Here is a 13,642-nt window from a genome sequence, read left to right as displayed (position 1 = left end):
CGGCTTCGCATAGTTACAGCAAATGAGCCTGGTTAAATAAACGCATTTAAAAAAAAGGAATCAGAGTTTAAAAAACTGATCTCTCGACGTGAAAAAATATTGAGAATAAAAAAAAATTGTTGCCCATTCTATTTCGAAACCTTACACTTGATTTAATCAATTGAGAAGGGGACGTAATTTTCATGGTTTGCGAAGGGCGTATCCAACCCTCAATACGACGCTGTCTATTATGAAGTCAATCAGTAATGGATATGGCAAAATATGAAAAACCACGGTTCACGTAACATTGCAACCGAATTATGGTTATCTTACCGCCGGTAGACAAAAATAGACCATATTTTCTGCCATAGGTATTTTATACTGGAGCAAAGTACCGTGAGTGAAGCGTGATTGCTCAAGTGCACATTGTCCCACTGCCTCGACCAGGGTTAGACCAAGGAAGTGCAAATGCAATAAATACCACCGTAAATACCTCCTGCCGACCAAAACCTAGATCAATCAATTGGTCTGCCGTATTTTCGGGCGAACGACATAAAAACGATCTGATCACAAAACAAACACTGTGTATTATTGTTGTACATGGAAATCTAAGGAAATTTTCGCTTTAAAAAAAATACTAGCAATCAATGAATAGCAGTGCTCCGTTTAGCTGTGTCGCTTCCTGTTTTCCCTCTCTTAGTTCTTTTTCTACACAGATGCACGTTTGCACCAGACTTTCTTCTACACGACATTCCGCTCGCCCACCATTATTCTATACGGAACGTCCTTGTCGAGAAATAATGCTATAAGGATGTTTGCCTTTTAACCTACTTTCATTATTCTGCCTCTTCATTCTCTTTATGCCGTTTATAACGGCCGACTGATCGAAAACTCAGGAGAAATTAAATAGCTCATTAAGCACTGCGAAGCTATTCATGCGCCGTTTGCTTCCTTTGAACTGTTGTTCCTATTTTTTGTATGATGAGAACATTACTCCTAATTAGTGACAACAAATAATTAAGGCAAGAAAGGTGATTTGATTAGTTCCATACTTTTAGTTTTTTTTTCTTCCTGTAGATAACAAAATTTGATGTAGACTAGCTTAATATTACGTTACATCTCTTCTTAGTAGCGTCTTTTCTGTTTGTGTTCCTATTTATTCGGATAGGATAAGATCTTGATTCGCACTAAAGCATTCCTTGTTTTATAAGATGTCTCGCATTTTAAAATCGTTATGAACATCACATTTCATTCAATTACCTTCCATCGGCGCTAGGGTTCTTCGTTACATTCCTTTCTTAGAGATAATGTTTTTGAATTTTAAATTTTAATAAATCACTCAAATGTAGAAAATATAAATCGATAAATCCTTTCAGTGTCATTCCTTATTGATAAGCTCACAGACCACCGTTATACGCGTAGTCTGCCTTGTTATGCATTACCAGACAGTTATCGACAAAGTAGAAGCTATCTGATCGGGTCTCGAACGGATTCATAATCATCTCATTCACTGGAAAAAGTTTGGTTGGTTATTAATTCAAATTACACCACAAAATCTGCCCGATGGATTTAAATGGTGATTATGGCGCCGAAATGATGAATATTGATGAGAACAATTAACAACGCTTGGTTTCCTTTTGTTGGTGGTTACAGGTGGCTGTGAAAATGGTGCTCAAAATATGCAAAATAAGTCGATTTCAAGAAAATTTCATATTTAGCCCTCTCCACAGATGATCCACAACTTTTCGGACCATCTCATGTTAGTCAATGTACCATTAAATCGTCAGTACATTTAAGCTTCTCCGTGTGCTCATTAGGTACGTCAATATGTATTCTTTAGAATTTAACAGAGCAACTATTTAGAGAAAAAATACTATTGATTTTAAACAAAAACTTTTTTTAATGGATTTAATAAGCCAATCAATCGAATGATGCACCTGTGTAATTTGCATTGTGGATTGACATTACTATGTCCAAACAGCAAATAAAACTTAAGCTGAAACATAATAGAAATAATGCATAGTATGTAAGTAAACATGTATGTAGTCTACATTGGCTTGGCGAAATGAATAAATAAATAAATAAATAAATAAATATCGCACAAGGGAAAAAAAATTCCAGTCGCTGATATGAATAATTTGATGCCAGCAATTTTTTCAAAAAGACATTTTTGCATCTCAAAACTGCATGATTTCCTCAAACGCTGAAACCTTAAAACAAAAGGCATCGAAATTTAGGTATTTTGCAAAGACGCCCAAATAGATTAAAACATGTTAAATGAGTTACTTAAAATTACTAAAATGCTCTTAAACGTCAAATCCACCCATAAATGACCTGAAAAAAACACTTAAAGGGTCATCGCAACGCATAAAACAACAACAAAGCAATATAAACAATGAGGATGGCATACAAGCGCATGAATGTCCTCAACATACTAGAGTAGCTTAAACGACTTGGAAACTCAAAATAACATTAAAAACTCCAAATACGTAAAATCGCACAATCAAATAGCCAAACTGAATATAATTCAATAATATTGAAAACTACAACTCTTATAAGAATCGTGAAACACGAAAAACAAAAGTCATCAAGACATTGCATTAGGTCCTAAGTAACATTCATCGATTCTCTTCGCCGACTTTCTCTTTCGTCAATAGCTTGAGCACATAACCGTTTCTTGGTCGTATCAGATGCTAGATAAAAGCTTCTTTTAATGATCTGTGTGCTGAAAATACCTGGGAATGTCTTTACATGGCCGTGGTGATACAAAGAAAAAGTCGGCGAAGAAAATCTGTCAATGTTGCTTTTGAGTTAATGCAATGTTCAGCTTGAATATTTTAAAATAGCCCATGAAAATTATTAATTAATCAAAGTTTACAATTTCAAACAAAAATCGTTGCAATCTACAATTCAAAGTTTTCATCAGTGTCATTCCCACTAAAGACTTATAAAAAATCTAGGTCCCCTGGGTAAAAATAGAGGGAATGACACTGATGAAGACTGCACATTGTAGTCGAAATACGTAACTGTCATGGATACCAAAATTAATTAAGTGGAATTAAATGGAAGATAGCCTTTTTTGTTGTTTTATTTAAGCATCCCGCTAACAACCCAATTTCATTACTTCATAACGATTACTGTTAATTTTGTTTTGGTCATTCGTGACTTTCTCGGGGTGAGATTTGAACTCAAGTCTTTCAGCGTGAGAAGCATGGATGCTAACCATATACACCAGGTCCGTATTCAGTTAAACATAGTGAATGCAAAATCAGTAATCAAATTGATTTAATTGAAAGCAGGATTAGTTTTCCGTTTGATTCATCAGTGTAAAATTTTGCTCTCATTTTTGCTGTGTTAACCGTTAAGTCAACCAAAATGAGATCAACTGGAATATTCAAAATAAGTTACATCATATCAGCAAATTGTGATTTCAATTTGATCTCCAGCTTTGCTCGGGATAGCTCTATTGCAGATCCAGCAACTCATTTCAGAATGTCTGGAGAGTCACGCCCATTCCGAGGTTACTTTCACTCACAATAAGCCCCGCATGTATGCATCACCGTTATCAAATGGATATTGGTATTACACACTTCCAGGTTCGAAAATATTCTTTTCAAACCTGTCACGTAGGGGAAATGGATGTAATGTCGGCCTAAAACCGTCCCAATGACGCGTTCATCTAGATAAAATTGATAAATAGCAGATTTTTAGCGATAGATCCATAGGCCAACATTAGAGCCATTTCCCCTATTTAGTTTTATTTTGATATTTAATTTATAAAGAATAATTGGAAATCTCTCACCATATCGTACTTTTCCGCCGCCGTTGATTGCTTCTTTTGGAAACCCTTGTATTTTTTTCTCTCTCCAACGCTTCGTATTTCTCCAGTCAAAATGACTACTAGTCTACCGAAAGTTTCCCATGTGTTCCATGACGTTTCGACGGCAGTCCATTATCTATAATGGTCTTGAGCTTTTAGTTGCAGATTATAAAACTGTAACACCAGCGCGAAAAATAGACAATGCTTATATCCGGGTATTTTATAAACGAGCATCACCACAATGGGATGGCCGTTCAGAATGGTTCAAAGGATGTGAAATGAGGGAATATTTAATTTTAACACAATTTAAAATATTTTAATACAACATTCAACTTTTGACTAATAATAAACACATTTTTCAATATGTTGTCTTAAACAATTTCTGGAAGCATTTACTTGTGTTTTATCGAAGACATCAAATAGAGAAGACTGGCAACTCTGCCATAATCCAAGTGACAGATACATTAGCGCTGCGCTCGAGTGAAGGTGGAAATAACGCATAAAGAAGTGAGCAAATACACAAACCATTCTTCAGAGGTTGTAATCTTTGCTATCCAATTCGTTCGAAGCATTTACCTTTTCGCAGCAGATGACGCGATTGTGCCGGTCTCATAGCGGTCGTATGAGAGTGATATGTTGTCTTCGGTTTTATACAATTAGTATCAATGTTCCGTTACATTGGTGAAATATGAAACACACCTTTTAAAGTGAATTGCACATAACAATGATCAGTGTCATCACTAACTCACATATGAAACCTGCCTCGACCAACCTGGCAGAACGCGCCCTAATCCTCACTGAACCAAAGAGCAGGGCTTTTTTTTTTAATTTTTTATATAATTTTCCATTATTTTTTCGAAGCGATAAACTGTCGTTGGAAGCATAACTGTCCCAGAGGCGCAAGAAGTGGGTGGGACAGGTGGGACATGTCCTACGCACAAAAATACTTGGATGGGACAGTCAACGCTTTAATCCTCCAATGATAAAATCGTACCCTTCTTTCTAATAGAAATTCCGACTAAAGTGCTCATACGCTGAGAAAAGATTGATTAATTCTCATGTGATTTAGCCGGGGGTTTCCAGAGCATGGCCGGATGTGACCAGTATAGTCCTGTGCTGCTCTGATTATAATTACCATTTAACTACATGATGGGTTTTATTTATTTCAGGCTGCATTAAGTTTCATGGCATTTACAAACCAGAACATGTTTCGGCCATACATATCTGGAACCAGTTACCGATTAAAAAATATTCAAAAAGTTCTATTAGACCATAGTACCTTGTCCCACCCACATCTTTGAAGCTGGACGCGCCTCTGAGCTGTCCCATGTGTATATGAAATTCCATAGAACATGGGACAATTATGCGTCCACCGCTATAAAATTTCGAAAGCCAAAATGGCCTTTAACCCTTTGAACCCTATCTATTCTGCTGTTGCTGTGGCGAGCAGCTACCACACGGTTAGAAAAAAGTACCCAAAATTAAGTTCTTTTCACTCATCTCGGTACTATAGTGCAGGAACCCAAAAGTAGGTAAAGCGGGTCAAAGTAATTTTCATTTACTTGTGTACAGTTCGTATGGAATTTTCCACTGGCTTTTTAACCAAAAGTACGTTAGTTGTACCCAACAGTACGTAAATATGATTATACTCAACGTTGGGTTCCCACACTCTACTACCCCTGTTGGGTGGTTTTGCTCCTCCGTTTTTGACAACATTAGAAGGAGAAAAGGAGACAAACTAGTCAAAAGTAGGTAAAAGTGAACTGGCCGTTGGGTACTTTTTTCTTACCGTGCAGTAAAAGCTACCAGATTTTTTTTTTGCTTTAGGAATTAGAGAGATTTTCAGCCTTGGGCTGGTTCATCTTTTAGCTACCAGATGTTTTTTTTTTTTTTTTTTCTTTGGTTTGTTTTTTCCGTCGATCTTGTTTTCCGTGCTGAGCACCAATGCTACCGACGTGCCAGGAAGGCAGCTCCCACACCTGGACCCTACCTATCGACCCATCAACTCATGAACTGGGGACCAACGGCTTTACTTCCCGTGATCAGAGATGTTATGCCTCAGAACATCCCGGCGGCGCCGACTGGGATTGAACCCAGGCCTGCTGGGATGAGAGGCAATCACGCTTACCTAATCATTAGATGTTATGATCACATTTTTTACTTGTAAGTCACAAGAAGAGATTGCAAAGTATGTGTTTGATACATAAGACCTGTCAATTTTGCTTCCTGAGAGTCGCAATCGTTCATCGCAGCCTCTTGGACAGCAAGGTGAAAGGTCAATTTGGGAAGAAAAATCCGAGTTGAAACGAGTTGTTCTGAGGTCTTCTGGTATCATTCGCTTTGGCTCAATTGAGGAAATGTAAGTTTCACGGCGTGACTGCCAGAAAAAAGTCTGTCAAATTGAAAGCAGGTTTAACAGTTAGCAGAATAAGCACTGCAAATGGAGAAAATGCGCCATCAATGTAGTATGGTGCCCTTCACATCATCTGCCATAACTCATCATGGCCAATTCTGGAGCCCTTTTGATTTTGTCAACTAGAGAAACGTCAATTAAATAGATAATTCCTCAAAAATTCCCATTCACTAACATCTCAGTGCTTCTATCGACTGAGTGAGGTATTGATAGCGTTCCTGTTAAAAAATAAACGTTTTTAACCAATCAATAATATACGACCTTTTGCATGCCGTGGTGTTACATTCGACCGTGCGCAATTTAGCGGTTAAAAAAATATTACAATTTAGTAATATCTCACGGAAAGCGTAGTTATCAGGTTATGGACCACCCACAAACGTTTTACATTGAAGATTTGCAAAATTTGCGCTTTTATTAGGAAACACAGCAGGTCGTATGTACAGTTTTTACGCTTCCGTCAAATTTGTTACATACGACATTTGACACTTCCATAGAATTTAGGTGACGTATGTAACATTGCGCTATGTTTTGATCGCTTGGCACATACGACAATTACTTTTTTAATGTGCAAATGAAACAGAAATGAGGTAGTGGAACCAAATTTTGCCTCTAGGAAGAGTAAGCAGAGTAGTGTCTGGTAGCATTAAAATATCAATTTGTTTTCGTTTGTTTCATACGACCCAATCAAAAAGGACTTCCAAATTCACCTTTCCACGCTTGGTAATTTTAAAGTTGGTATGAATAAAAGTATCCTTCACCGTGGTTTTGACACTAGGCCTGCACCCGAACTTACATTTCTGTAAGATTCTGTACAGCAAAAAGCAAAAGTATGTTCACGGGAGTAGTACGGAATAGTACGGACTTTCTGCAGCACATGATTTTCAGAGTGATTTGAGATTTGAGCGTAATTGCTTTTGAAAACAAACACGTCAATTGACGTGTTTGTTTACAAATGCAATTACGCCCAAATCTCAAATCACTCTGGATTTGCTTACAGCAACTTACAGAAAAATAAAAAAAGCAAGTACGGGAACAAACAGGGCATAACTGCAGTCAATCTGGACGACAGTTCGTGCAAATTAACAAGGTTTATTTTTAATTTGATCTGCTAGTAACCAGCAGAAAAGTGAGTTTCTGGTAGCCGATTGCTGTTTTGTTTTGATTCTGCGTTCCGTTCCGCATCGTTCCATTTCGCTTTTCTCCATTCCATGTGCTAAATAACGTTTGAGCAATTTTCAGTTTGCACGGCGTGCAGATTAACGGGGTTCAAACTAAAAAGTGTTCAGATTAGGAACGGGCAGATTACCGGGGGTCCACGGTAGATTCCATAGATAAGCGGAGGTAAATGGTTCCATTTTCCTCTCTTCCTGCACGGTTTTTGGTGAAAGAAAACCTGCATTTTTTTTAATTTTTTTTTGCGCCTTCAGGCGCCTCTATCCTTCACTTTATTATTATTTTTCCTTGATTTGTTTTCCGTCGATCTTGTTTTCCCTACCGACGCCAGGGAGACAGCTCCCACACCTGGACCCTACCTATCGACCTATCAACTCATGAACCGGGGACCAACGGCTTTACTTCCCGTGAAGGCGTGATCAGAGATGTTATGCCTAATAATATGCCTAGTAATATTAAATTTTTTTTTGCTGTGTACGTTGAGAATAGTGATCGAATGTCTATGGAATATTCCTGTCTTAATTTTGTTTTAAGTGGTGCAGTTTCCGCTTTTAGGCTATTTAAATATGAATAATACAGCCAATTTTCCATTTCTCTCTAATTCGATATTGAATGGACGATGGCATCACATTATCAAAAAGTAGGTATTCTAAGGCCAGAAGGTCCTGAATAAACGTGTTCAACTTTTTGGCTCAACTCTGGTACTATATTCGGTCCCAAGCTAATCGATTCACCCCTCGAAATATAGGAAAATCCACGAACCCCTCATTTTATCTGTCAAACTTTCATAGCGAATCAAAACAAACATAGTGTAGTATCAGAATTTTCACTAGAATGGGGTACGTTAATCGATTTGCTTGGGACCAATAGGCTAGTCAAGCAGTGAGCCAATTTAAAATCATTAGTTTCCACCGGTTGGTATATCTGAGTAATTCTCGTTGAAACCAGGCCGCCATTGACACATGGTCTTTAAATATTTAAATATATCCGCTTGTTGGTCGAAACTGACGAAAAAATGAGATTGCTACTTTTCTTAACTCTAATTAATGGACCCCTCGCTCGCCAAGGGGTGAATTTTCAAAAAAAGTTGAATTTCTAGCAATTCCTAACGTATTTATCATGTTAAATCTTTGAAATTTCATATGGAATCCTCCTGCAAACAACACGTTATTATGAAGGATAGGTCTTTCATTCAAAATGGAAGTATTATTGGCGGCCATCTTGGATTAGGCCACCATATTGGATTTTATCAGATAAAACGTATTTTTCACTATGTTCGCATCCACCGATTTTGATTGAGGTGACCATCTAAAAGCTGAGAAAAATGCTATCAGATACACGCAACACATTAGATGAGCAATGAAATTAACACTATGAACCAACCATTTTTCTATGACGACGTTCACACTTTTCCACGCATGACGTGCCATCAATGTCAAAGCAGCACCAGCGTTCAGTGCCCGTGTATATTTGTTTGAGTGATTGTGTATTGTTGGCTCATTGTTCGCGTGTATGAATGTGTTCATCACAATGATTTTGACGTTTGGTTTTTCTAGACGGAAGTTTGTTCTTTGTTCCAGATTGATTGGCACTGCTTTGGCGTTGATGGTACGTCATGCGTGGAAAATTGTGAACATCGTCATAGAAAAAATGTTGTTTCATAGTGTTAATGTCATTGCACCTAATCTGTTGTGTGTATCTGATAGATTTTTTTCCTCAGCTTTTAGATGGTGACCTCAGAATCAAAATCAGTGGTTGCAAACAACGACGCCGGTGGTGTAGTGGTAAGCGTGATTACCTCTCACCCCAGCAGGCCTGGGTTCAATCCCAGTCGGCGCCGCCGGGATGTTCTGAGGCATAACATCTCTGATCACGCCTTCCTTTGGATGGGAAGTAAAGCCGTTGGTCCCCGGTTCATGAGTTGATGGGTCGATAGGTGTAGGGTCCAGGTGTGGGAGCTGCCTTCCTGGCACGTCGGTAACATTGGTGCTCAGCACGGAAAACACGGTTTTCTGATAAAATCCAATATGGCGGCCTAGTACAAGATGGCCGTCAATAAAACTTCCATTCCAAAAGAAAGCCATATTTTTCCTCTTCATAATAGCGTGTTGTATGCAGGAGGGTTCCATATGAAATTTAAGATTTAACATGATAAATATGTAAGAATTACTAGAAATTCAACTTTTTTGAAAATTGCGATCTCATTTTTTCATCAGTTACGGGGGGCGACTCCGGCGTAGTGGCTAGCATCCATACCTCTCACGCCGGAGTCACGAGTTCAAATCTCACCCCGGACAAGTCACGAATGACCCAAGAGTGTTAAAGTGACTATAATAAAAAAAAAAAAAAAAAAAAAAAAAAAAAATTTCATCAGTTACAGTGCTTTTACCGACTGAGGAAGACCCGAAATTATTTTGAGGTGAATTAACCAGCAAACGAAACATGCAGAGCGGCTACTGAAAGAAGTACCCGGCTTTCCCTGTTCGAATCATTGGGGGAGTTTAATTATTTCTCAATTTATTCCTCAATTTTACAAATCCATATAGCAACCCACTTTTTTCAAATTTGGCACAGTTGGTGTGAACTTCAAAAGAAACCGAAAAAGGCAGCAGGGAGCATATGATTGTAAAGTTAATCCACCTTTGTTTGCATACTATCTGTGAGTTATTATATAGTTGGAAAGCTTATAAAAATTACAACAGGATTTTCGTTTCTTGGACGTTAAAAAAATCATCAGTTATGCTGCATTTGGTCAAAACAAAGGGAACCCTAGTTTAGTTATGTAGAATCATTAAATAATGTTGTCGACTTTTGAGCACCATTTACTGTTCAGCCACCACTCGGTTGCTAATTATGTTTGACTAAACATGAAACAATAAGCAAATCACTTACCTAGGTCCGGTGGGATGGTTGGAAATTCATAAATATGTTCGCACGTATTCTTCGAGAAAGGGATGCAGTATCCAAACTCAAAGTCGAACGTTTTCAGGAGTTGATCCTGGAAAAAGTGTCGCTCGATCATTCGGAAATTTTTCACACACTTGCTGCCAACTGTGAATTCCACTCTGCAAAGGAAATGGACGTAGCAAATTAGGATCATGCACCTATTTTCTGACACAGAGATCACATACGTGGCTCCCACAGTTTTTAGCTTCAGGAACTGTGGTGTAAACTGATATCGGACGTATCGCCCCGCATTCGGTTCAAGTGTTTCTTCCTCCTCGTTGACGTGGTCCTCATTACCAGACGCAACATGATTGCCCCTCTCAACTGGAACCGAACTGGTATCAGTGCTTTGGACTGATTCACTCGCGGACGGTTTGGCAATTTCAAAGAGCACTGCTCCACTTTCCATGTCACGTATTTTAAATCGGGTAAAATCGATGTCGTAAATGTTTGCATCCGGAGAGCACAAATAATCGTCGGTTATTTTGTTCAACTTTAGCACATACTCAGGACTGATCACTTTTGGCGGTGGAGGATTGTTGGTGGGTGAAGCTGCGCCCCCAGCACCATCGCCAGATGCTGTCCCAGAGGGAGCTGTTGAAATCGTCGATAACTTTTTACCAACTACACTCATCCTTTGCGCAAAGAAACGAACTGTACGGAACCGATTATGTGCAAAGTTTTTTTCGAATTGCAATGCAACTTATATTTTGTCACTATCGCACGACACTTCGAACGACTCGGGTTCTCTTGTTAGAACATCCCGTGCCCTTTTTTCACGTCCGTGATGGCTCACACATAGAAAAACTGAAAACTAGTGTCACTTTTTGTTTATTTTTTTTCATTTTGCTTGCTTTGGTGATGGCATGACAGAGGTGCATTCATTGCAAGCCGTCGATGAGATTTTCAAGCCGCTGGGTGTATTTTTCAATTAGGTCGACAGAGTAAGGGCCGTATACATCTATGTGCTTAACCTATATAGGTGAGGTAGTACCTCTTACGAATGTATTAGTAAGCGGGGCAAACTTTATGGGAGGTAGTGTGGTCCCGTGTACCCGAAGCTTCACACGCTAACTTGAAAGTACCCATTAAATGAGTATCTTGTACTCATTTTTTAAATTTATTCTTAGCTGTCAAAAAATGGGTATTTTTACAAAATGAAAAATGTTTACTTTTTATTCATTTTTGAGAACATTGGCTTGAAATAAAAATGGGTAAAAAATTCATTCATATTTCAATGCAAAAAAAGAGACGCCATTTTCGCATATCAGGAGGAAATTTTACGCGGTCGGGATTTATCGCGAGTTTTCCAACTATGGAAAGAGCGACAAAGCTAGTTGTTACAAGGTAGGGATTATATAAATGTGCGACATTCATACAAATTGTTCTAATAATGTGTTTCGTTTCAGGTTTGCTGAGATCTTCGAAGAATTTCACATTCATAAGGAACCGGACCCATTCGATAGCAGTATCCATCACGAAGAAGAACATTCATTTGTTGCTGATCATGCTGAGAAAACTGCATGAGCTGCAACCGACACATCGAAATCGTGATTGGATGGTGGAGGCCGTTGTGGGAATGTCCAGCACAACATTTCAATGCATATTTCAGGGAGAAGCTTCCGCCAGGTGAATTTTTTCAGCTACGGTCTTGAGGACGTGGATGGAAGTCTGGAGAGGTCTCCCGCCCATTTAGTCATAAATTCAACAAGAAAATTGAATTGTAATCGTTGATGATCAATATATGTACAATATAAAGAGTTTCAATCCCTTTTAATCTGTTTTTTTTTCACAATTTATTTCTTGGTTACATCTATGATGACAGGGTGCCCCATGAAGCAAAATTTTCAATAAAATGGGTACTTTCTACTCATGTATAGAATAAAAATGAAGGGTCAAAAGTACCCATTTTTTGAAGTAATCCTTGAATACTCATTAATGAGTAAAGCAGGTTTTACTCATTAAATGAGTTAAGCCACTTTTCTATAAAATTGATGAATTTGTACTCATTAATGGGTACTTTCAAGTTAGCGTGCAGGCACCGGAGACAATAAAGTTGCGACGTCACAATCACGATTTTTGTTCGGAGAGTTGGTTGTTGTGTCGTCACCACTTTTCATCTCCGAAAATGTTTAGTAGTATGGTAGTATCACAGACAAACAGACATAACACCTTGAATATTTCTCACTGTAAAACATCGTCGCTTTTCTGTGCACAAAACATTACCGCCATCTGTTGAGTACACGGTGGTGGGTAGTACGCTGAACAGATGGCGGTAGTGTGCAAACGTCAAATGCAAGGGAATTGACTACCAACTACGATACTTTTAAATTGACCGTTAAATGCTTGTTCGATGAACAACTTGCGAATGTTATGTCTGTTTGTCTGTGGTAGTATTGCTCTCAAACACAAACAAACACTGTCATGTGCCACTCCTGTATGTATATCTCATTGCGTATACATCGACAGTGAGCATGCATAAGGGCCTATACGAGATGATCGATTCTCTTCGTCGATTTTCTCTTTTGTTAATAACTCGCTAGATTTAACGTTTCTCGGTGCGTTTGCTGTTGCTTTTGATAGCCAATACAACCTGTTACTACTATGCATTGAACAAATTCTAGAAAATTGTTTCGCTTAGCTGTAGCAATGCAAAGAGAAAGTCGATGAAGAGAATTGATCATCGCGTATTCGCCCTTATGCATGCTCACTGTTGACATTATGTATTTACGCTTAAGCCCTCTAGTTGAAGTATGGCCGACTGTCACCACCAAACTGAAAAAAAGCTGTTCCAATCGAGCAAAGCAGTGCATTTTGATGGTTCGATTGGAACAACTTTTGACAGACGTCCATACTTTTACTGCACACAAAAAACAAAAATTGTTCCTTTAAGAATAACGCATGATCAAATTAAAAGTTTCCCAAATTTCTTAGTTTCAACTATGAAATTTTTCAAATGTAAAATAATTTTTTTGATTTAAAAGTGTTTCTTTCACTTTCGGCTTGTAATTTTAAACGTTTATTTTTTAGAATAAAAGTTGTACAATTGTCAAAAAAAATCTCTTCCTTGCGATGTGTTTGACAGTACTGAACCTGTGTTTCCCGCCAAATTGGACATGCGAAACAAACAAACAAAACAAAAGCAGCTGTGAGAATTAGCATGAGCAGCAGCAGTTTCATGAACTTTTCCACATTTTCATCCACCGGTGCGCTTGTTTCTCTTCTGTAAGATACTAAAAATAAGATGGAGACATTCGTGGTGACGCTATGAAGTGGAAGGATTGGAAAGATCCTCCAGCTGCGGGATTTGG

The 13,642-nt window shown here is 38.3% G+C and overlaps 1 protein-coding gene across 1 annotated transcript; it reads right to left on the bottom strand.

The window, feature by feature from the left end:
- Positions 1-818: 818 nt before the first annotated feature.
- unc-119 (unc-119 lipid binding chaperone) lies at positions 819-11,119 on the bottom strand. Its single transcript, XM_065235209.1, has 3 exons — positions 10,517-11,119; positions 10,278-10,450; positions 819-1,489 (listed from the first exon to the last, which is right to left on the bottom strand). Exons 1-3 carry the CDS (start codon positions 10,963-10,965, stop codon positions 1,377-1,379), a joined length of 735 nt encoding a protein of 244 aa, XP_065091281.1. The 5' UTR covers positions 10,966-11,119; the 3' UTR covers positions 819-1,376.
- Between the last annotated feature and the right edge of the window lie 2,523 nt (positions 11,120-13,642).

This window comes from Ochlerotatus camptorhynchus, unplaced genomic scaffold (genome assembly GCF_037179485.1).
Source record: "Ochlerotatus camptorhynchus isolate MF236.1 unplaced genomic scaffold, CSIRO-AGI_Acam_v1.1 ptg000003l, whole genome shotgun sequence".
NCBI classification, from domain to species: Eukaryota; Metazoa; Arthropoda; class Insecta; order Diptera; family Culicidae; genus Ochlerotatus; species Ochlerotatus camptorhynchus.
Note: the sequence above shows the minus strand (reverse complement) of the source record. Positions and strands in the feature narration are given on the sequence as shown.